This window comes from Caloenas nicobarica, chromosome 1 (genome assembly GCF_036013445.1).
Source record: "Caloenas nicobarica isolate bCalNic1 chromosome 1, bCalNic1.hap1, whole genome shotgun sequence".
Classification (NCBI taxonomy): Eukaryota; Metazoa; Chordata; class Aves; order Columbiformes; family Columbidae; genus Caloenas; species Caloenas nicobarica.
The window spans coordinates 113,385,575-113,408,562 of record NC_088245.1 but is presented as its reverse complement, the minus strand read 5'-3'; the positions used below and the strand labels follow the sequence as shown (position 1 = coordinate 113,408,562).

Genomic DNA, 22,988 nt, shown 5'->3' with positions numbered 1-22,988 from the left:
AGTGAAACCCTGTGTTGTCTGTCCACCTTCTCTCACGACCCAACAACACGAGAAAAGGTTAACCATTTATTTTCACAGTTAGGCTGCATCTACCTGAAGCAGAAATTCATAACCTATATGTTATATTAAACATTATCTATAATTTACAATTCATTCCAATTTACCTTCCATTTCTGAACCTATACAAATGATCACAATCTTATAGTGATAGCACTTACAATTTCCAGCAGTATATGCTTTCCTCCAATTGAAATTACTTCCACTGCCTTACATTTCCCTTATGATTGAACAGTGAATTCCATTGACACTTTGCCAAAGAGACTATTCAGAATAATTTTCTTTTCTTTCCCATCACCTATTGCATGCATCAGTTGCATAAATGATATTTTGAAGCCTTTTTAGCACAGCTGGATATTTTTCATTGATTCTTTTCATCTGAGCATCATTCATTAAAGTTCCTTCATCTTTTTGTCTGCAGTGCACTTTATCTACAGAATGCTGGGATCTGTACAACTAAATAGAACAAAATGTACAAGGACTTCAAGTCCTTCCAGTGTCATATCTGTCAGGTTATAAATTTGAGACAGAGCAAACAGCCCCATTTGCTTGACTTCCCTGAGGTACCTATTTATCTTAATTTATTCCATACTGACAAAGGAACTATGAGAAGTTGCACGTGATTGTTCCAATCCTCTTTCTTGTAATTTGCATTACTACTGCCATTCCAAATGTTCTTTAAAGTGTAAAGACTTTTGAAATTATCTGAGCAAAACTCCAAACAGCTATTTAAAATAATGTTGCTCTCTGTTTCATTTTTTCTCAATATTTAAATTTTATATCCCACATTTTCTGCTCAGCTTTGCCGCTACAAATACAAAAGTTGTATGTGAGCACTTTACGTGAATAATATAAATACTTGACATTGTCAAAGAAAATAATATATGTGAAATAAAGTACTCACTGTTTAAGTGAGTAAAAAACATGAGTTTTCTTGGAAGTGTTGGAGCGAAATTTAACTGTTAGTCAAACTTTCAGTTATATCTTGTTTTCCAAACAGCAAAAGACTAATTTATGTCTAGGACAGTCAAAATCTTAAACCTGCTTGTTGTTTGGGGAGCATTACCTGATTTCCTTCACATAATTAACTGATGGGAATTCTTGACTAGATAAAATATTTGGGGTAAATGATGGATGGTCCTTCTGTACTTTTTTATTTGCTATCATTGAAATGCTTTATTTGTGGTACAGCAGCTTGTTTGTAGTGAAGTTTGATGGCTATGTATCCTTAAATTGTTCCGTGAAATAAACAGTAAGAGAGTAATTTTCCATGAAGGGATACTGTAATTGTCCTAGTTTGGACTAGGACAGAACAAATTGTCCTTTCAGTATTTTTCCCTTTCAGTTAAGTTTCTTCTAAGTTACTGCACTTTCTGAAGTTGACTACATGTTTTTCAGACACTGTCAGCTTCTAGAATTGATAATGCTTTATGTTTATAGCTGTTACCAAGGTAACAATAGGATTGGCATGCAAGAAGGCCCATGGTTATACTTAACTCTATAGGAACAAAGGTCTCTGCTAAGTCTCTTGTGTCCCACAAGTGAAAGGGCATAAAAGGGTCGCACCTGTGGGAAGGAGTGGATAAGTGACCCAAAATTGACCAACACAATATTCCATCCCACGCATGTCATACTTTAAAGCTGAGGGATTACAAGCGTCTGTCTCTCTTTTTTCATGGCCAGCATCCCTGAAGGACTTATGCCCATTCTTATGCTTCTGATCGTGATTCCTAAATCTGGTTCCCGTCTACTGCTGAGTCCAGTCTGGGACTTCCCGGCACCTGCCCTGCGGTGTCAGCAGCTACGGCTGCCACAGCACACAATTCCATGACGGTCATGGGGAAGGCTCAATATTGGTTTTCATTGTTTGTAGTAGTAGAGCTGTTTGTTTGGGGTTTGTTGTTGTTGTTGTTGTTGTTGGGGTTTTTTGGTTTTGTTTTTAATTCATAAGTCTTTCTTCTTTTTCTCCTCTCCCTTTCTCTTCTGGGGAGCGAATGGGTTTAATAGAGAGCATCTCTCATCTGTTCAAGGTGCTGGCCCAGCCTCAAACAGTGACAGAATTATGTGAAACAGAAAGTTGGGTAGGACATTAGGTTTATGAACTCGTGTAAGAAGTGCTCCTAAATGAACAAAAATAAATTGTTCAAAAGAAAGTCTGAAGTAATGAACAATACCATTAGGATCTCAACTTACTCGGTCAAATTATAAGTGGTGGTGGTGCTGCTAGGACAGTTGCTGTAGTTTCAATGTCTCTGATAGCTGATGTAATGTCTGCAGATTCTTAGAGCTATAAAACTACACATCCAGAAACTGGTGTTGATTGTGCTCTTTCTTAAAATAATATGCACTTCTTCTAAAGGCTGTTTGCTCTAACAAAGACTTGACATTCAAATATTTTGTATTACCTGATTGGTATAGAACACATCTAGATAGTAATTTTTATAGTATCTTCTACAGTAATAATCTGAGGGATTACAGTTCTTCTATACCATCATATCAAGAATGTTTATCCTAAGTCATTTCGTAATCATTCACTATTAATTATTGTAATAAAGCCCATCTTTCAGCTCTTTTGGAAGTGTTTTGCTTAATGGCCCTCATGTCCAGCTACATTTCAGCCATACCACCTGTTCTTGAGCACAAAGGCAGATGCCCACGCTGGAACATTTGTTAAGCTTCAATGTTAACATACTGTTGAACTTCAAAATGGTCAGGATGCAAAAGTGGCATCAAATCTGAAGCTTATTCTACAGCTTTGAAGCACTGCTGAAGTCAAAGAACATTGCCTTTCTACCAAGCACGAAGCAGGTGCTCAGTTACAATTAACTGTGATGTGTATTTCACTTTGCCTTTAAAATAATAAATAATATTCCAGTCCGATAACTCACTCATGCACCTTGGGTTTACAAAATTATATGGTCTCATTCTGATTTACAAAAGTTGATCTGATGAACAAGATTTTATTTTCTCTGTGCTTACTGCTGCTCCATTTAATCCTGTTAATTCTTGCTGTTTAATAATATGTATTTAACTGAATATTTATTCCCTCATTCTTTACTTCTAAGATCATAGTCTGGCCAACAGCCAAACCTAGTAATATTCTATGATAAGTGTCTTGGTATCCTAAGAGTAAGTTCATAGTATATGAAATACATTGTTTAGAAAATGACTTCCACTGTTCATAATATTCACTAGTAATATCCTGGTAACACAACAAAACCTGTAAATGGATTGTTCAAACTGCATGTATAGATATAAACAGTAGAATTCTTAAAGATTAAGGCCAGGACATTTTTAATATAGATACTATTGTGAATATGAATCTATTAGGGAAGAAATGTTAGCTGCCAGTAAAGCAGTTGGTGAATGGTTTCCCAATTAATAAGAAAATCCCACTTCTGTTGTTAAACCATTTCAAGTGCTCATAACATTGACAGAAAACTGGCAGGCAACATGGTTTCACTGGTGTAGGAGTTGAGATTAGTAATGTATTTTCTCAGGGGAACAAAGTTTGAACAAGTCCAAGGTTTAATTCAAAAACTTTTAAAACTAGAAAAAAGGGCTATATTAAAATTGCATCTTTTGACAGCCTAATTTAACCTCGAAGGCGCTCCTCATGTTTCCAGTGTTATTGATTCTGTCTTGAACCACAACACACACACAAACAAGTGGTTATGACTCTCTGGATGTACCTCACTTCTGTAGCTTTAGAGGATGTAGTCATGACTGTGTACTGTAAAAGAGCATCATCAATGATGCTGAACCTGTACTGGATCAAAGACAGGAGAAAATGTTGATCCTGGGGTGAATTAGTTCTCTGGAAGTGAATTAGCCTGTGCCTCCTCAACCCAGTGTATTAAGCCTCGTGCAGCTGAATGTGAAAAAGAAAAACACCCCCCCCACCCCCCAACTGTTTTAAAAATGAGATATCTCATCACATTTTCCAGAAGGTCTTCAGAGATCTTCAAGCAGTTCAGATTTTTGTTGATTAGAAAATGGTTTCACAAGAATGATTTGGAGGTTTTGGTAGTGTTCTTGAAGCAAACACAGCTAAAGTTTAATTTTTCTCTTGCTCACCAATGTTCTGTACTTTTTAGATGTTATTCTGTACTTTAGCAGAGCATATTCTTTGTAAAGTTTTCTAACCACAGTCAGAATAATTTAAGTTCTGGGACTATTCTGGAAGGAAAGAAGTTGTTGTATACATATACTCCTATGAAAATGTTTATACACACATATCAAAACGTATTTTCTGACAACATGGGAAGCAAAAATATGTTTGAGAACTGACAAGCAGCTATATAATTTATTCTTGCAGTACTAGGCTACCAAAACAGACACACAGAAGGATGGCTAGGAAAAAAACCCCCTCAAATTATTTTAAATCCAACAAGTACCTCTGTAAAGACTTTGAAGGTTCTCATATTTGCACTGGTCAGAAATGAAATATCCTATTATCCAGGAAAAGTGTATTAGAGTGGGCATAAAAGCAGTATTTTTAAGAACCCTAACCTGTAATTTGCTGTCATAACATGGATTCTCATAATTTTTTTTCAGTTTTGCTTTTGGCCACACTTTAAAGAACATAGGAGGGGATCTGGCTTGCTATGAGGCAGGGCAGGCAGTGCATTTTTGAAATCCGGAGGTTGTAGGGATGACTGCTAGGGAAGAAAGAAGGAAAACTCAGAAGGCGGGACAAGAAAAAAATAGAAGAGCACCTAAACTCTGAAGAATAACTTAAAACAGGCAGAATGTGATAGTATGAAGCAAATGGCAAGAGCCCAAGCATAACGTAATAGGAAATGGGTGGTGGTCAGGAGAGGAAACAGAGTGGGAAGGTCAGCTGAGGGAGCTTCTTGTTCACCTTGGAGGCAGGATTCACAGCAGAAAGGATTTGTCTGTTTCTGAAGTATTATTTGCATCTGCTTTGCAAACTTCTCTTTCAAAAGAATCTGAAATATTATGAAATTAGTACACTTTACTCACATGAGCCTACAAAGTTGTATTTTTCCTTTACTAAGTTCCGCACTCTTCAGATACATGATCCTGCCAGTTGTTCTCTCATATGATGACCATTGACAGTGTAAGATCTGTATTCCTCGTTTCTCAGCTGTTGTTTTTTTGGTTTTTTTTCCCTTTTTCGTTCTTGATTGTCATGATTGCTTTCCCTTGTACAAGATGAATGCTAAATAATAAGACAGCGTAATGGTATGGACAGCTGAATTAGCAACACAATGATAGAGTAGATGTCCTTAGAGAAATGCCATGGAATGTTCTACAAGGACATATATTTCAAAATAAAATGCAACCCCACTTTCATTGTGAATGTTTTTTTCTAAAATACATGGAGGCTTGGAAATTTTGCCCATATGGGATTCCTACCAAATTTTTCAAGTCTCACTGTACCTTGTTCAGTTCACCAACTCTTCTGCTGGTTTCTCAAACAGTAGTTTTGGAAGTTCCCTCTGGGATTTGTAGGTACCTTACGGCTTCATGTCTGCCACTGCTGGCAACCCAAAAGGATAAAAATTACCCAATCAAAAGCAATTACAGATCATCAGAGCAGAATCTGGCTTCTGCAGCCAGAAAGCAGTTACAGACATATAACTGTAGGCCAGCATTGCTATTCCAGCAATGTGTAATCAAAGCACTTGTTTTTTCACAGGAATCTCTACTGCCTGCTGGAGTTATTGACTGAATAAACTGTCTAAATAATGGCTTCTGTCTTAGGTTTGGTTGGCCAAGAGTTTTGGTTTTTTCCTCAGACTATGGGGGAAGACTATGAAGGCTGTGAAAAGACCTGCCAGGGTAGAAAAGAAAGGGTATAATAGGATCTGCAGGAAGCAGAGAGAGTACGTTCTAATGAGAGAAAGAGAAGGGAAAATGAAAAACCTTCCTACAGTGAGGTTCTACTTTTTTTTTTTACAGATAAATTTTAGAAGGCGTAAAAAATTAAACTATGTAACTGAATGATAACAAAAGACAAACAGAACAGGTGAAATGAAAAATGGAGCTAGATCGCAAAAAGTCAGTCATATAGTCCTGTGTTTATTATAACAGAAAGAAAATTTTGTCTGTGTAGTACTAAAAATAAGGACTGTCATTATTGATTCAGAATGGACAAAGAAAAGCTAACACATTAGGACAGAAAAGTTTCGGACTTAAATGACTCTACTTCCACAATTTTATTCCTTGGGATTTTTATTATGTTAAAGAAGTAAGTATGAACACACAAAAAAATAGTTAAATCTTTCTGTCTTCCATTTGCGAACTTTTTCTTATAAATTAATGATTTCTAAATAAAGTTACACAAGACTCAGTGCTGCATGAAATTTCTTTGCATGTCTCATTCAAATGTACAAAATCATTGCAGCAAATAGGTTTTGAACAAACATGACTTCATTTGCTTTTTACAGACGATCTGATTATTTTTATTTGACATAATTCATCCAAAAGTTTACATAAACCCTTTTCTGCCTTCAGATTTCTTTAGAAATCCTAGCCATCCCAATGTATTAACTCTGTCATAAGGACAATGGGATTTCTCACCTAATTTTAATGGCATCCATTTATTTTTGTGATTAGATGATCCTACAAAAAACTTACCTAACTGGCAAGTGACCATTTCTATTGTCATATACTGTGGTGTTGTTTGTTTTTTTTTTTTTTTCACTTTCTGTAAGCCCTGAGAATAAATTTCAATCTCAGGAGTGTTAGTGAAATTTTATATGAAAATATGGCATCTGCTCTCATAGCGTTAAAGCAAATAGCAGCTTTGTTGTTGGTTTTACTGAAAGTAGAATCAAGTCCATCCTTATTTCTTAAACTGCACACACAGTTTTAATATGCTCTTCCACTGATTTTTAAAAGTATTTTATAGAAATAGAGGACCTTTCATAGAGACTACTCCTAAATTGTATGAGTTATAAGCATGGTCCTACTTTTTTTTTTTTTTTTTGTCTTCTGGAATCCTTTCTTGAGCAAGCCTTTCATAATTAAGTCTTTCACAAGCAGATTTTTTTCAAGAGAATGCTCATTCATTTCCTTTATTTGCCTAACTCGAAGGCCACACGTCAGCTTGTCACTGTGATAACAATGGATTGTAAGTTAGACATTCAGAAAGGGTTTCTGACTTAATAAATTAGAATTTTGTAATTCCCAATTATACTGCCTATCAGCGTGTTATATGGTGCCACTATACAGATAATGCAAATCCAGGTTTTGAGACTGGCTCCAGACAGAGTTGGAAATCTTGTCCTTGGTTCTCTTGTGTTATTACTCCTTGTTTCACAAACAGTTATGTCGCACTCCCTTTCAGTGGCGCTTCACCTCAGGATCTCCATCTTTCTTACTGTCTTAGTTCTCCAAGATATCTTCTATTCCTAGAATTTCCCAGTTCTCAGCTGTTAGAAACAAATGAGTAATTGGGCAAGCCTAAAGAGAAATATATTATTTACTTGTGAATTAAAAAAAAAGGTTGGGGGGGGAGGACGGGGAAGGGACAAAATACAGATAACTGTGAAAATAAAGTGGTAAATTTAAGACAGTTTTTTTATGGCACTTGATAATAAAAAAACAAAGCTTTTTTCAAAATGTGGCCTATCTGGAGGGTGAAGGCTATTTTTCATATTTAAAGCTGTGCAGAGGATAAATGCATGTTAACAATCCTACCATTACATTTATGCTCCAGAGTTTGTTGCGTTCAGTTTTGAACTAATATGCAAAAAAAAGGGATGTTTAACATTTGCACTACTGTGAGGTCTGTGAAATGGCAGTAGTCAGTGCATACCAGTTACAGCTTTCCTGGAAATCCAAAATATCATAGCTTTAATTCCACCACCTCCTGCAGTGCTGCAGATTGGAGCTTTGTTCCACAGGGAAGGAAGAACCCTCCCTCTGCTCATGGGAGGATCTGAGTCTATGAAGTGGATAGATCTGGGGATTGAACAAAGCCATCTTCAAAGATTTTAGTTTCATCTGAGACCTTTACAGTTTGACAGTGGTAAATAGGGCATTCAGCTTTGCAGAGAGAGGGCTAATAACAAGAGATTTAAGAAGAAAACTGCATGTGATGTTACTGGAGTTACTTGAATACAATTTATGGCACTTACCAAGTGCACTGTGTGATAATGCTTTTTTTTGACACACATGAAGTAATGGTTTTGTTGAATGCAGGCACATGCTGTGATCATTCATGCCACTATGAGTCTTAACCTTCACTTTACACCATCATATATTTTCTGTAAATATGTGGTATAATATTTTTATTATTATTATAAAGACCTTTTCTTCTCAAATAGATTAAACTGTGGAAACGAGATTTAAATTAGAATGAGTTTTGTATCATTGTGGTTTAGCGGTATAGGCTATATATAACTTCGGTTTTGATTTTATGTCACTTGAATTTAACTCACATATTACAAAGCATAGATATATACACTTTGAACAACTCCTCTCGCAAGTCGTATTACACTGCTATAGGAGTTTTACCATTACCTTCAATCAGTGTGGTATCAATCCTATCATCAATTGTTTATATTTTAAGTGTTATTTGCCTAGAGTCATTTTATTCTCTTTCGGTATGCTATATGCTTGTCTTCCCCAGGAGAAAAAGAGGCTTTTGTGCAAAACAGGGAGCTCTAGTTCTATATAAAAGTGTTAGATAACAGGGAGCATTAAGCACTGATTGTATGGATGCTCCCAAGCTTGAGCAGCTGTTGGGATACAGAACATTCTGCAGAAGTCATTGAGACTGAGACGCCATCTTCAAAAGGTTCCTTGGACAAGAACAATAAATAAAAGTTTGTTTAATCCATTCAGTCAATAATCTCATGAAAAGAAGCTTTTATTTTCATGTTGTGTCAGCACTTGATTGGGCAAGTAGCTTTAATACATCTTGAAACAGAGTATTATACTCTTGAGATTGCCAGTTGAAAGAATATGGATGAAAGAAACAAATAACGTGAATAGATTACACTGTAATGAAAATGTCCCTACTGACATCATCATACTGGTTTCACCCTGTGCAGCTAAAAAGGAAATCAAATAGGTGATCTGTTTGGGGAAGTTTTAGGACTAAGGATTATTTGAAGTTAATAGATTTATTACTATTGGTGTAACTGTCATTCTCAAAGTGGAAAAGGAGGAGAGAGCAGAAAATATAGAAGAGATATGGGATTAACACAACTACTGATGTACATAGAATCCTTTATTATCCATTATTACCCTATAGTGTCCACCAGTAAAAAACATGTTTGTCTTACCTTCCCCCTTCTCTTATGCTTTCCTATATTCTTCTTCCTCCATGCAGTCCTTCCGTCAAGAATCTTCTTCTTTTGCATGCAAACTCACTTAAGAAAATTAAACTTTATAAGTCAGGTTTACACATTATTTTAGAGGATTATTCTGTGCTGTCTGTCTTAGTATGAGCTGAATTGTCTCAGGAGATATGTATTTCTGTTCATTTCCGATTGAGCTGCCTCACCTTAGAACACCTGAGTTAGGACAGGTGAATCTCACAGTCTCCCTTGTATACCTTTTGGTTGGTATTGCATATGTAGCAGCATATACAGTCTAAGTAGTTCTTCAGCTCTTATTGATAAACCTTATTAGATGAAATTGAGAGTTTAACTACATATGTATGAAAAATATTTTTTCACTGCATTTGGGGTAGCATCATGAGTTTTGAAGTATGATTAGAAATAATAAAAGAGAATGGAGTTACTGAACAACAAATTAAGGAGACAAGAAAGAGAAAAGAGTGAAAAAGACAGGAGGAAAATTGAAATTTCTTGAGTACTGGTGGGAATGATAATCCCAGAGGAGTCAGGGGGCAATACAAGTGGATGGTCAAAGAAAAAACTTTGAAATCATAATTGGCTAAAAGTAGTGGTGAGTAAAGACAATACTGAATTAAGCCTCTGTTTCTTTTAGAAGTAACCTGTATAAAATACACGTCCAGGCTATGAGCTTCTTACTTGCAGTGTTGAGCAGTTATTCCCAAAACTAATGCTAGTAACAGCACTGGAGATTCACAAATCTGGGGAAAAGAAGCAATAAAACTCATATGATAAAAAAATCAATGAAAGTGAGAGAGTGTAACCAGAACTATAAAAGAATAATCTTCACTGGTGATGCTCAACTGATACAGGAAATTGCAGGCATATGTTCTGGGGCAGCTATAAAATTAAGCATTTCTTGCATGACATTCTACTTACAGTTCCGTAAGGCACCAAAGATACATTCCCCTTGGCACAAAAACTGTGTATATTACCTGACCTTTCAGAAACAAATGGCATTTTCAGTGCAATGTGATTGATTTTTTTTTTAGTTCATTGAGACGAAAATGAGAAAGAAGAAAAAATAAAATTTAAAAAAAATTGAAATCTTGTTGAATTATATTTTAGAAGCATTTTTAAACAAAATAGAAAGATATCAGTTCTATTTCAAACATGTAAAAAGTATAATGAAGAAAAATGACAGTATTTTAGCAAAGAAGCAAAAGAATTTTAAAAATCCACAGCAAGGTGTCATTTTTTATGTCTTTACATTTGTATTTTAAGGAGACCTAACTGTGGTACACCTGATGTTACTTTCCATGTATGCCACAAAAATGAAGAGGCAGTGCCTAAAAGAAACACACCTATCAAACAAACCTGTTAGGATAGGAATGGTACATGAACAGAGTCTAAAAAGACTAATGTTTCAGGAACAACAGTATCATGTTTTATGGTTCTGCCTTTTATTATTACAAAATGTTCAAACAGGTATTTAGACTGCGGATAACAAAATATTAATAACCAGATAACAGAAGCCCTGTAGAAAACGTGTAGGGCAAGGTTGGGGACAATGCCAATGTAGCCCTGCAAAACTTTACTTTTGAGATGCCTGTGCACTATTTTAAGAACTACCACAAGAGTGTAAGTGTGTTCTAATGTGATGTACCTGAAATCTTACGTGATGGGAGATGTTAATGGCCTCAAGACAGGTTTTGCAGATCAATGCCCTGTACTGCCCTGTTGCCAGTTGCTTTTCTATATGCATTTGACAGAAAATGTAATCCCCAGCATATTTTCCATAAAGATTTCTCACCAGAGCTGATCTTTTCTATTATTTCCCGTCCCAATCCAGATGCCTTCACTCATGCAAAACAGTAACTTTTTCCATGAATAGCGTCAGTGAAATCTGTAAGACTTCCTGTGGAGTAAGATGCGACTTGGTATGAATGTGACTGAAGAGATAAGAATGTGCCCCTTGAAATTCACTTGAGGTAGAAATGGGAAAGAAAAAAGTATCCACTTTGTGCAGTCAGTCACAGAAAGCACAGAATTGCGTTATTTTACATTTGATATTTGAAGTAGAGGACAACTTTTTTGCTTTTTTTTAAGTTGTTGAAACCTTCTTGATTTAAAATAGTTGACGAATTACCTGTATGTAGAATTGGTGAGGCTGACTGGGGATTAAGAGGGAGAGAGAGTGTGAAAAGGTGGAAATGAGCTTCTATCAAATCACCTGTGTTTCAGCTGCCTTCAGTGGAGGAGACCATCATCATCTTAGATCTGCAGAAAATATGGGAGATGCTTATGAGTGTAACATGCTAATGACATTTTACAATTCTGGAAACATGAAGAACTTTATGTGTGAAATAGTATGTATCTCCAGTTTTAGGAATAATTTGTATTAGGCAGAATTTCATCTCCCCTCCCCCTCTAACAACCTATATTTCTGGTTTGGGGAACTAGGATTTCCCCTAAATTTGGTACAGGAGCACATTGTGCAAGAGGTGAAAAACTGGCATTTGTACTCAAAGGAATTCCCCTCCTATTCCTCCCAATAACTGAAAAATAAGTTTCTCCTTATTTCCTTTGGGTCCCAACAGAATGATTGAAGAGTATATATCTTCATACACAGGCTGCTTATGACATTTAACACAAATAACATGGAAGGCACATGGCAGAATTATTTTCTTATAAAGAGCCCTCATAATAATGTATAATCCAGAACTCTCCAAATACCCTGTGTATTTAGCACAATTAAATCAGATCTAATACCACTCACACAGCAGAAATTTATATATTCGTAGCAGAAAAAGAGAGATGGTAACTATCATTTCAGATTCAGGCAACTCCCTTGAATAACATAAAACTTAGTAAAATTAAATTGTGTTCAGGGCAGAATCAGCTGCACTGGAGTAATTCCTAGCAGATATTGTCTGACCTGTGATCAAGGACAGTTTTCCAGTTCTTCGTTATTCTTAGTGCTAGACATTTTTTCTGAAATATTATGAATCTTTATTCACAAAATTTAAAGCTGTAAGATCATGTTCTATCCACCATGGCCATGGAGAACAGATTATTCTGGAGAAGCCTTTGATGTGCTGGAGAACTTATCCCTCTTTCCTGATTTTCTAAGTCTTCTGTTCCTCAGTTTTAACTGCAATTGCTCACTCAACCCTTCGCTGTAGGTCACCCTCATTCCTGTTCATTTCCTGAGGCTCTCTCCAACTGATCCACATGCCTCTGTGTTACGATGCCTAGATATGATCACAGTATACCACCTAAAAGTCTTATGGGTGATGAGTAATGCTGAAGGACAGACTGTTAAAAAAAAAAAAAAAAAGAAGAATTTTATGTGGAAACATTTCAAAGCATATAGTGTGCAGATGCCTTGATCTCAAAAGTAAGATTTGATCTCCGAAAGAATATATGCCATGCTGAGCTCCATACTATAATAGGTGGTTTTACTTACTGCAGAACACATTCTGTCCCTAGTTGCAAGCGCTCAGTTCCCGCTGACTTTGAAAATGTCAAACTGCATAAAAGTTAGATTTGTTTTAAGATCAATAAGCCTCCAGAGGTTCAGGGTAGCATATACATTTTTCTTTCTCTTTTTCCCAGCTTACAAAACAGAACTAAGAGTATATATAGTTTCAGTTTTATGCTGAAGGCAGAACAGAAATCAGTGAATCTATATGTCTGCATAGTCAGAGCTCTAAGGAGTGTATTTTATGTGGCTGTATAGAAGATACATAAAGAAGAGCTTTAAACTAGGAATGATGGGGATGGAAAAGGAGCTGACTGAGAACTTAGGGGTAAGGATTAAAGAGCAGACCAGTATGGGTGGCATTGTAGTGGGCGTCTGCTGTAGGCCACCTAGCCAGAAAGAGCCATAGGTTGAGGCCTTTTACAGGCAGCAAGAAGTAGCCTCACGTTCACAGGACCAGACCAAGGTCCCCATGGAGGACAGCCTGATTATCTGCTGATGGGACCACACAGCAGGACATAAGCAATCCAGTAAGTTCCTGGGTAGGATTGATGACAGCTTCCTGACACAACTGATAGAGGAGCCAATGAAGACAGATGCTCTGCTGGACCTCGTTCATACTCACAAACAAGGAAGGGCTCACTGGGGAGGTGAAAGTCGAAGGCAGTCTTGTCTGCATTACCATAAGTGCACAAGCCTGGACTTCAGGAGAGCAGACTTTGGCCTCTTTAGTAATCTGCTTGCAAGAGTTCTATGGGATAAGACCCTGGAAGGAAGAGAGGCCCAAGAAAGTTGGTTGATAGTCAAGGATCACCTTCTGAAAGCGCAAGACTGGTCTGTCCTGAAGAGCAGGAAGTCAGGCAAAAATGCCAGTAGCCTGTGTGGATGAACAAGGAGATCTTGGCAAAACCCAAACATAGAAAAGCGCTATATAGAAAGTAAAAGCACTGACAGGTGATGTGGAAGGAATACAGAGACACTGACCAAGCATACAGAGGCGTGGTTAGGCAAGCCACAGCCCATTCAGAGTGAAATCTAATGAGTGATGTCAATAGGTATTTATATATTTGGAGCTAATGTAAATTGTGAATTGAAAACTTTTTAAGCGGTGCAGTTCTGTTTTGTGAAAAAAATAGTTCCTAACTTTCATCATTTGTAAAATGACTTTCTATGTTTACTGTAAATTTCTGCAAGGGATTTGGCAGAAAAATAGTTCTGACTGATTAAATTACATACAAAAGCCAATATTAAAAGACAATGAATGTGGCTGGAAAGTCAAGAATTTGAAACATTTGTTAATAAAGTGCTCAAGAATGAAGGACTGCACAGCAATTTCTTGTACTTTTAAAAGGCCAAGTCTGTGATCAGCTCATATCATTTTCTTAAAATATTTTATACATATCAGAAGCACATGGACAGAAATGAGGAACATACAGTGACATGAAAGCCATTTCCCTTGCAGGACTCCTACCAGCACGTGTGATCGCTTTTACAGGAGCAACGGAGATGTCAAATGCTAGACCTTTCTAACAAAGTATCTTTTATCCAAAACAAAACAAGTAATATTTTCTAAGAGAACCAAAGATGTTTGGTTTAAGATTTCACAGGGTTTACAAGTAATTTATTTCCTCTGCATAGGAACGGTTTTGTTGTTTAAACCAAAAGACCTAACTTTCTTTCCTTAGGCACAGATATACACAAAGCCCAAAGTTCACTGATTTAGGATTATAAAACAAAAGCCTAAGAAGCAATGGCCGATTATTCACAGTAGATATTAAATCAAGGAGATTGTTCTTCTTTTTTTACTGTTTTCTAAGGCTGTATGCCTAGGGCTTTAAGATGCTTCCTGAATTTTTATTACATTTTACTCTCTTGTTTCATCTGAAGATTAAAAAATGCAGCCAAGGTACAGTACATGTATCCTACTAGATTTTAGGACATCTTTTTTGTACTGGAAAGAGAATTGCATGAATTGCACTTAGATTTCCATCTGCTGAAGTATATATTTGTACCGTGACCCACAAATCTTTGAATTTAGCCTTTGTAACAGCTGTAAATGCATAACATTATGTTTATCTATTTTTTTCTTTCATGTGGAAAATAAGCGTGCATCATGTTAATTTTTACACTCTCACAATATTTTAGATTACAGAACTTTTCACCAGGAAACTAACTGTTCTTTTCTGTGCTATCATCTCAGCAAATATCAAGACTTAAATCTGAAGTTCAGCAGCTGAGAACAGTGGCTATCAATTCCCTTTTCTCCAGCTGTTCCTCATTAACAGTACAAAGTGTGTTTATTTAAATCCATCATTATTTCCTAATATACCAAGAACAGTGAGTGGCTGAATTCAGTAGGTACTGGAAGTACAGTAGATCAGATCTTTGTGATTATTGATTTGTAAAGAACAGCCTTGTACTGCTTTGGCAGCTCTGAGTCAGTGAGAGAAAAGAAAGAAGCCTTTCAGCTCTTGTGAGGAGAATTGCTGGGTAACATTAAAGAGGGTCTTGTAGAAGCCAGTTTCCTTTGATTTGCAGTCAAATTGGATGTGATTGGAATCGAGGTCAGGAGGCTGTGGAAATGCTATGAATATGGCGGGGGAATTAAAGGAGTGTTATTTTAATAAGTATTGTATGTATGCATGCATGCTTATTAATACAGAAAATTGCCCTTCTTTTTTCATGAGAACAGCCTTTGCTGAAGCAAATTTTGAAAAAGGAGATTGTGTGTCATTTTGCTGCTGCACTAAATATAGCTGTTTAGATGAGAATCTTCTATTATTTTCCTTCTTGCCATTTTTCCTCAGAATCCCAGACATATACAGCCATTTAAAAATTGTCTTAACTCTTTATATTTTGCATTTTTTTAACTAGTGGTCTTATTTCTACTATCTCATGTTAATAGATAGTAAAAATTGCTACTCATATGCCTTCACATAATTGGCCTGCATTTGGGGCTGCATATTTATGTAATTAGTGTCTATATATTATGCTGCATGTGCCTCTTCAAGCATGTATCCTCAGTGAAGAAAAGCAAAAGTTCAAGGATCCTGATTACAGAAAATCTTGATGTTTGTTTTTAAGTCAAAGTCAGATATAAAAATATTTCTGGCAGTAAAAAAACAAGTTCTGACTTTTAGAAATCCACCTATTGATTTTTTTTTTAAATAATATTACTTGTGGAAAAATATTGTAGACAGTTTTACCTAAAAGATGCTCAAATCTGATCCATAGTCCCATATTGCATGTTAGGTACTGGTAATAGTACCTTTGAAATTATTACTTTTTAGATATTAATCTGGGGAAGCTGATATTAGTAGGAAGAGACCACTGAAGTCAGAAAACACAATTTTTCCTTTGGCTATTGAGACATGGTGGGGGGGATTTGCAAAACTTCATTAACAGTATAAATCTTTTCTTCAACTTAAATCAAGGAAAAGGAATGCTTGAATTGGGGTGAAAATTTTGCTGTTTTCTTCATACATAGCTCCAGATTTTCACAACATCATTTTGTTCTAAGGAAAAGTTCACTTGGTTCAGAGCATAGCATTCAAAAATACATAGGATACCAGTTGTACTTACGTTGTAGCAACCTGTTTCACTTGACTTCAAAGAAAACAAGACAAAATTTAAAATTTGGGGATTATCTATGGCTTGTTTTTGAAAATGAATTAAAAAAAAATACATGCCAGTGAGAATTTTTTTCAAGAATCCCATACCAGTTATGAAGACTTAGGTGGATATAATTCTCCTTTTCTAGGTAGTTAGGATGTAAGCCAGAAAGCCAAATGCAACTCTGACTTTGTTGGATCAGAGACACATTCTTCTCTAACTTTAAGTAAACATTGTTTGTTCAGGTGGTGGGGATTTTTCGTTTGTTTTTCTGCAAAAAATGCAGTTATTGTGGGTTCAAATTCTGTTATTTTATCATTTATATCTTAGTGTTGGTAAAATTCAAGGAGACTGACCGCAATAATCTTCCTTGCTCTACCATCAACAGCGAATTCATCTTTTAGCACCTAAAAAGTAGTATGATGATACAGCAATAAGCATTATTTCCTGGCAGCCAAATGGAATAACTTTTTATGTTCTCAGGTGATATTTCCTGGAGAATACTCAAGATTTCCCAATGTTTTATTCATCTCTATATTGATAAAATCCACCTCTAGACATAGGTTATTTCCTGGCTCACATACAAGGCTGTTCAGTTTGAAAGCTTACCCTGAAGTGTGTAAGATATTTTATTTTGCTGGATGTGCCTATATGGCTAAAAACCCCCTCAGTTTAATTATTTTGTGCAGCTCAAAGCTCACCTGAATATTTTGAAGTGATTGAAATTCTCAGTTTTAGCACGCTTAAAGCAGTTGTTTGGGCTGTGAGCTGGCAGTGGTCATACATACCAAAGGGTTTCCAGACTCCATTCTGACCACAAGCTGGCTGTTGTCATTCTCTCATATGAAACACTGCTTCCTGCTGTGTATTTGTAGAGCTCTCATTCTGTTTAGAGATTCTGCATGAAAGAAAGTACTTTTTCAATCCTAGTTGACTTACTGAAAAGTACGTACTAATATAAAGGAGGAGGCTTATCTTTCTTTACTAACCAGTAATGTCCTAATGACAAAATAAATATGTTAAGAGGTTTATTTTAAGAGGATTCCAAAGAGTATATATAATTCCATTAATATTTTTTCCATTTTTTTTATTTGCACGGTTTGTTTTATGAATGTTTATCTTCCTAGTCTTCATTGAAAGGCCATTTCTTGATTAAAAATATCACATTAGTTTGAGCTTCTATACTTAAGCAAATGATACTGATGACCAGAAGCAGTCCTATCATCATTTTGTATGCACTCACAGAATACTCTAGCTTATATCTGTGCTATGAACTAGGTGTGAACTCAAGCCCAAAGTCAGTCCCTAGTATGCAGCATTGCTTAATAGAATATCTGTCCGTGCAATTCACTCTAGGCTTAAATTGTCCTTTACCCAGCCTTCTTTAACCCACAGTTTCAGATTTTATCCAGAGTTCAGCCTCTTCCTAGGCTTGGTTTTGTCCAGCTAAGCAATCGGCAAGATTTAACAGAAAAAACACAGGTCACGGGACTGAGCCAGCATGTGCCTGCCTTAAACATACCAGCATAAATATTGCTCTCCAAGCAATTCCGGATTCAAGAAAGCAGTAGAAAAAAGACGAGAGGCTACATGGTGATACGCTAGTAGCTGAGATATATGGGGAGGTGCTGGTCAACTGGGACCAACAAAAATCACATTGATTATGTCTGTGTATAGGAAGCCAGAGGAGAAAAAGAGGCATAGAAATGTATTCATCTGTGGGAAAAGCATATGAAAAATGGCTTGAGGAAAGAAAAGAATGTGGACTTCTTGGTCATAGTGTCAGTTTTGAAACTGGAAGCAAAGAAATCATGTCCTGATGTTAAATTTCTCTTGTGCTTAGTGAAACAATATTTTGGGGTCTAGGGGTTATTTGGCAAACAAACACAGCCATATCAAAGAGCTAGTCAATTCTATAATTATTTTTCCCTCCTAACTGAATCATGCCCAGTTATTGCTCCTTCCTACCACCAACCAAAAAAAAATCTCTCAAAGTTTTAAACTGTGGATGGCTTTTTACCCATGCAACCTATTAGTTTCTTTGTTATGCATCTCACAACTAGGACAATAAAAACAGATCAATCACTTTTACTTTCTGCTTTGCTAGTGTTGATGCAACACTTTTTCTTACTGGCAATATCTAAGTTAACTGAATCTGCTTCCTAACATTCATTTTACTTAATACATTTTTAAAACATTCCATCATTACTTTCAAATATTTTTCCTTGCTTTACCTAATCCTATTCTTAGCCCTAACTTAGTGATGGTATCCTTTTAGTAAATAGGCTATAAAGCTGCTGGTAGATGTCATTCATACACTATGAAATCTTATAGCAACCACCCTCTCTTGGCTGCTTGCTTGATGCCTAATTCTACTGGGATTTTCAAGGGTAAAGATAAAACCAGTCTTAGAATTATTAACAGCATCTGTGTTTTCATGCAGTGCATCAGCCCAACAAAACATTGGGAACAACATGTTCTTCAAAGGACTTTTCCAGGGGAAGGCTTGAGGGGCTTGGATTTGACAGACTAAAATAACAGAGAAATGTTTGTACCAGACGCTCTTTGGTTATCCTCATTTCAGCACTTGGCTAAAACATGGTTATCATGCCCACATTTAAGAGAGATTACTTTTCGCATGTTGATTTATAATAGTAAACTCTCAAAAAGTACTTTTGAGGTAGTTCTGTAAAAGTATTAACATAAAGGAATGTTTCTGACTTCAGTGTTGGCACGCAACAGTCCTATTCTCTTCAGGTAGATAAAGTCAGGCCAGTTTGCTGTACCTATATTTACCGGCCTTTCCATTTTCAACTTGTTCTAGCATCAGGTATAGCTGAGGGGGGAAAAATACCAAAAACCAACCCCAAACCTTTTTCGACCTCTCTTCATTTGGATAGAACCCATTAAATCTCAGTTAAATCCTGAGGGGTAATGATTGTTGCAGGAGCCTGCTTAATTTTAAACGGAATGTTCTCTAATGAAAAAAAGTATCTGACTGTAATTGCTACTTGTTACTTGTTTAGAAGAGAGTCATTTTTTTCCTCTCTTGACAGGTGGCCATTGATGAGCGCATCAGGCAACTGCATGAAGCTCACAGGGATTTTGGCCCTACTTCCCAGCATTTTCTTACCAGTGAGTAATTTCCCATTTTTCTTGCTCGGTTTGTGTAGACAGTTGACATTTTGGTATCCATGTCAGTTATTGTTGCTATGAGTTTTTATTTTAAATTGCATTAAATTTTTTTTTTTTTTTTTTTCATTACTAGGAGAAGAAAAGTGTTAAATAAGTTCATGTAGTCCAGGGTAAAAGGAAAATATCTGCCAGTTCAAGTTGGTTTGTTTAAAGGTTCCATTTTAGGACTAGTGAATTAAAAGTACATTAAAAATATGTGAGAGTTTCTGATGATTGTAACCTAGAAAGGATTCAAAAAAATTTAAATTGGGTTTATCAGTTCAAAGAAGTATTCAGCTCCAAAAAGGGGCAAAATAAAACCTGCAAGAAAAACATTTTGCAGGATTTGATCACTTAGCAGGGCACTGAGAGGATCAAAACCACAGTGGGAAAGTTGGCAAAAGGATGGCAGTTAAGGAAACTTTTTACAACTTTGCATAAAATATAATTGCCAGGAATATTCCCACTCCACCTCCACACACACTCTTTTATCAAGGATGTTTTGAAGTACACTGAAAGACAACTTGAAACACCTTCAAAGCTCTAGGCCAGTGACTAAAATGAAGCTTCTCAGAGGCTGTGTCTTTTCTATTGTACTTCAATTAAGGAAAGTAAACAGTAAAACTTCATTTAAGAGATTGTATCAGCAGAACAGAACACAGTCACAGGATAATGGTCTCCTACATGCAGGGACAAACTATCCAGACATCAGAAATAGATGTTGCTATTATTGCACAGCTATGTTCACAGTGGGGTAGAGGACAAACTTTTCTTCAGCTGATACTGCATTGTAATTTTAATTGGTTAACCATTTTTCCACTGAAAATCTCAATGGGAAACTGAAAATTCTCAGTGGAATGAACTGCAAAGTCAAAACCAGAGTCAATATTGTGCCATATAAGCATAATGCAGGCTCACAAAGATTCAACCCTGCATCTTAGAAGAAATAAGCCCTATTTTTGTAATTTCTACTAATTTTTTTCAAAGTCTCTTTTAGTTAACTCTTAATCACCGTCAATAATTTGTCAGCTCTATATATATAACTGCAAATCAGGCTTGTCAAGGTTGAACATGCGAGTTGTTATATGACATGTACAGGTATATGACATGAACACAATATGTAAGCAGAGGCCTGTTTTTCTTATTACATATGGTGTATTCCTGGTGAAGGAATAAATTTGAAGGGTAAATTAAGCCAAGCTCTATAGCAATCTGAAACTACGCTGTCACACTGAACAGCACGTTCTTTGTGCTGGTGCTGAATGCAGCCAGGGAACTTGTGTGACAATTGTGTCCTAGACCCTTTCTGCCTCATTACTGATAAACTAGATCAATCTAAAAGTTGCTCAGTGGTATGATAGTCACCTCTTTTAGCCCACCCACCATTAGCGTGATACTGAGACAATACATTATTTTTCTGTGTACTAACCAGAGCCAGCAAAGAGTGGAAATCATGCTGGATACTTCTCACCACTTGAGGTTTGTTTTAGGAGAAGGAGCCAGTTGAAAATGTGCTGACTTCGGAAATAGCCAAATCACTGAGAAAAAACAGACGTGTATTTGTTTATTCTCTGTCTTCCTTAGATGTGTGTGCAAATACACATTCTCACATGTGCATACAAAAATAAGGCTTTTGAAGCACTGAAAATATCTACAGAATCCTTCCCAAGTATAAGTGCTGTCACTGAAAACTGTCAGTACATCTGTCAGTCCCATCTTTCATAAGCATCAAATACCAAAAGTATCAAGTTCCTTTGTATCATGTACTATTACTACACCTGAGGAAAATATCATGCTTTGACATGCTTTTCATGTACTGCCTCTTCTGCATCCCTGCACTGATGGAAGCACATCTGTTGGAGACGTAGCGCTGCAGGAGAGAGAGTGCCAGCAGCAGTAGTCTTTTTTCTGTATCTGTAGTTTTGGGGATGAACAAGTCAAACATAAGGGTTGCCAAACAGGATTGGGCGGGTCAAACGAGGGTGAATTTAATGGCTTGTAAGTGACTGATCCAGTGTAGCTGTGGCAGCAGCAGGGAAAAGATGAATCATGGTAATTTTGCTCTCTGGTTTTATTTCATAAGCTCAACTCACAAAGTGCTTTTATCTAAGGAGCTGAAATACACATAAGATCAATGCAAACTGCAATAAGTAAGGAAAATATGCAATTTATTGGCTACTTCATACCTAATTTATATGCTAATAATAATCGGTTCATCCTCTCAAACTCAGCACCAACTTTCCTTCTACTATACATGCTAACTCACCTTAACATGTGAGTGATGATCTTCAGCTCTCAACGGTGTTTATATACTTATCTGAAAAGTTGTCCTTTTATAGTTGATCTGCCTTTAAGTAGATCTGCAAAAAGGGTGGTACTGTAGTCAAGTTCACGTTAAATCAGTGACTGAATCACATTTCTCTCTTATCTTCAGGAAACAAATATGAGCTGCTAATCTGCAGAAGTGTTTTTTTCTGTTTGTTATTATTTTATATATAGAAATTAGAGCATCATTTGTCTGTCTCTGTTTGATCAGCACTGAGGCTGCACAGGGCTGTTGAAAACCTAGTAAAAAAAGTAATGGGGTAGTGATGCAGGGAACTCATAGTTGTCATGCCCTGTGCAGGCAAGGAATCAAGTGGTAGTCTCTCTTTCTAAGCACTTGCAGCCTGTTCTAAGAGCTATTCTTATAGCTATTTCTGACAGCAATGGGCAGGAAGGTGTGAGTTGGAGACAAAAGGAGCGAGAAAGATTTTTTTTTTTTTTTAAAAAAAAAAGTCTCCTGCTTTGTAACATTTTTGATTTAGGGACAATCTTTTTTCCATCGTCCTTTCATACAGCTTGACCTTCTCTTTCCACTCTTTCTAATTCTAAATGACCAGGTGACAGTGTTTATCTATACTGTGGCACAGGATACTTCAGATGTCTCCTGGCTGTGAGTTAAAAATAATGATAAAAGGGCTCGTATACACTTGTGTCTCTATAGCAAGGTTTTGGTCTGCCCTCAAGTACAAAGGACTCTCACCAAGACTGGGCCTTACTTTAGTGCTGGCACATGAACTTGCCTCTCTGCAGGCCTCCTACGTTTTTTGCTGGGTTCTCTCACCTCAGCCCTTGATGTTCTGATCAGTCCTTCATGCCTCCCCAAACTCATTTCACTGTGCCAGTCTCCACAGAGTTCCAGCTCCTCCTCAGTTTATTCCTTGCCAAGGACAGAGGCTCCCAGCATTCACGGCAATAGTTGTTAAGATATGGCTGATAAAAGTATTACGTGTGCAAGACATTATATCGTTGGATATCTACAGAGTGAGTTCCATGGCTTTGAATGTTTTGCTGTTTACTTAGGATGATATAAGTCAGGATGTGAAAAAAAAAAGAGAGAA

At 36.6% G+C, this 22,988-nt stretch overlaps 1 protein-coding gene across 11 annotated transcripts in view; it reads left to right on the top strand.

Moving 5' to 3' along the window:
* The window catches only part of DMD (dystrophin), a 1,281,342-nt gene that overhangs the window by 1,129,914 nt on the left and 128,440 nt on the right, over positions 1 to 22,988 (top strand). For all 11 annotated transcript variants that reach the window (XM_065627016.1, XM_065627025.1, XM_065626998.1 and 8 more), the window contains one exon: positions 19,488 to 19,566. In XM_065627016.1, coding sequence (XP_065483088.1) covers positions 19,488 to 19,566 — 79 coding nt within the window. The remainder of the gene's footprint in view (positions 1 to 19,487; positions 19,567 to 22,988) is intronic.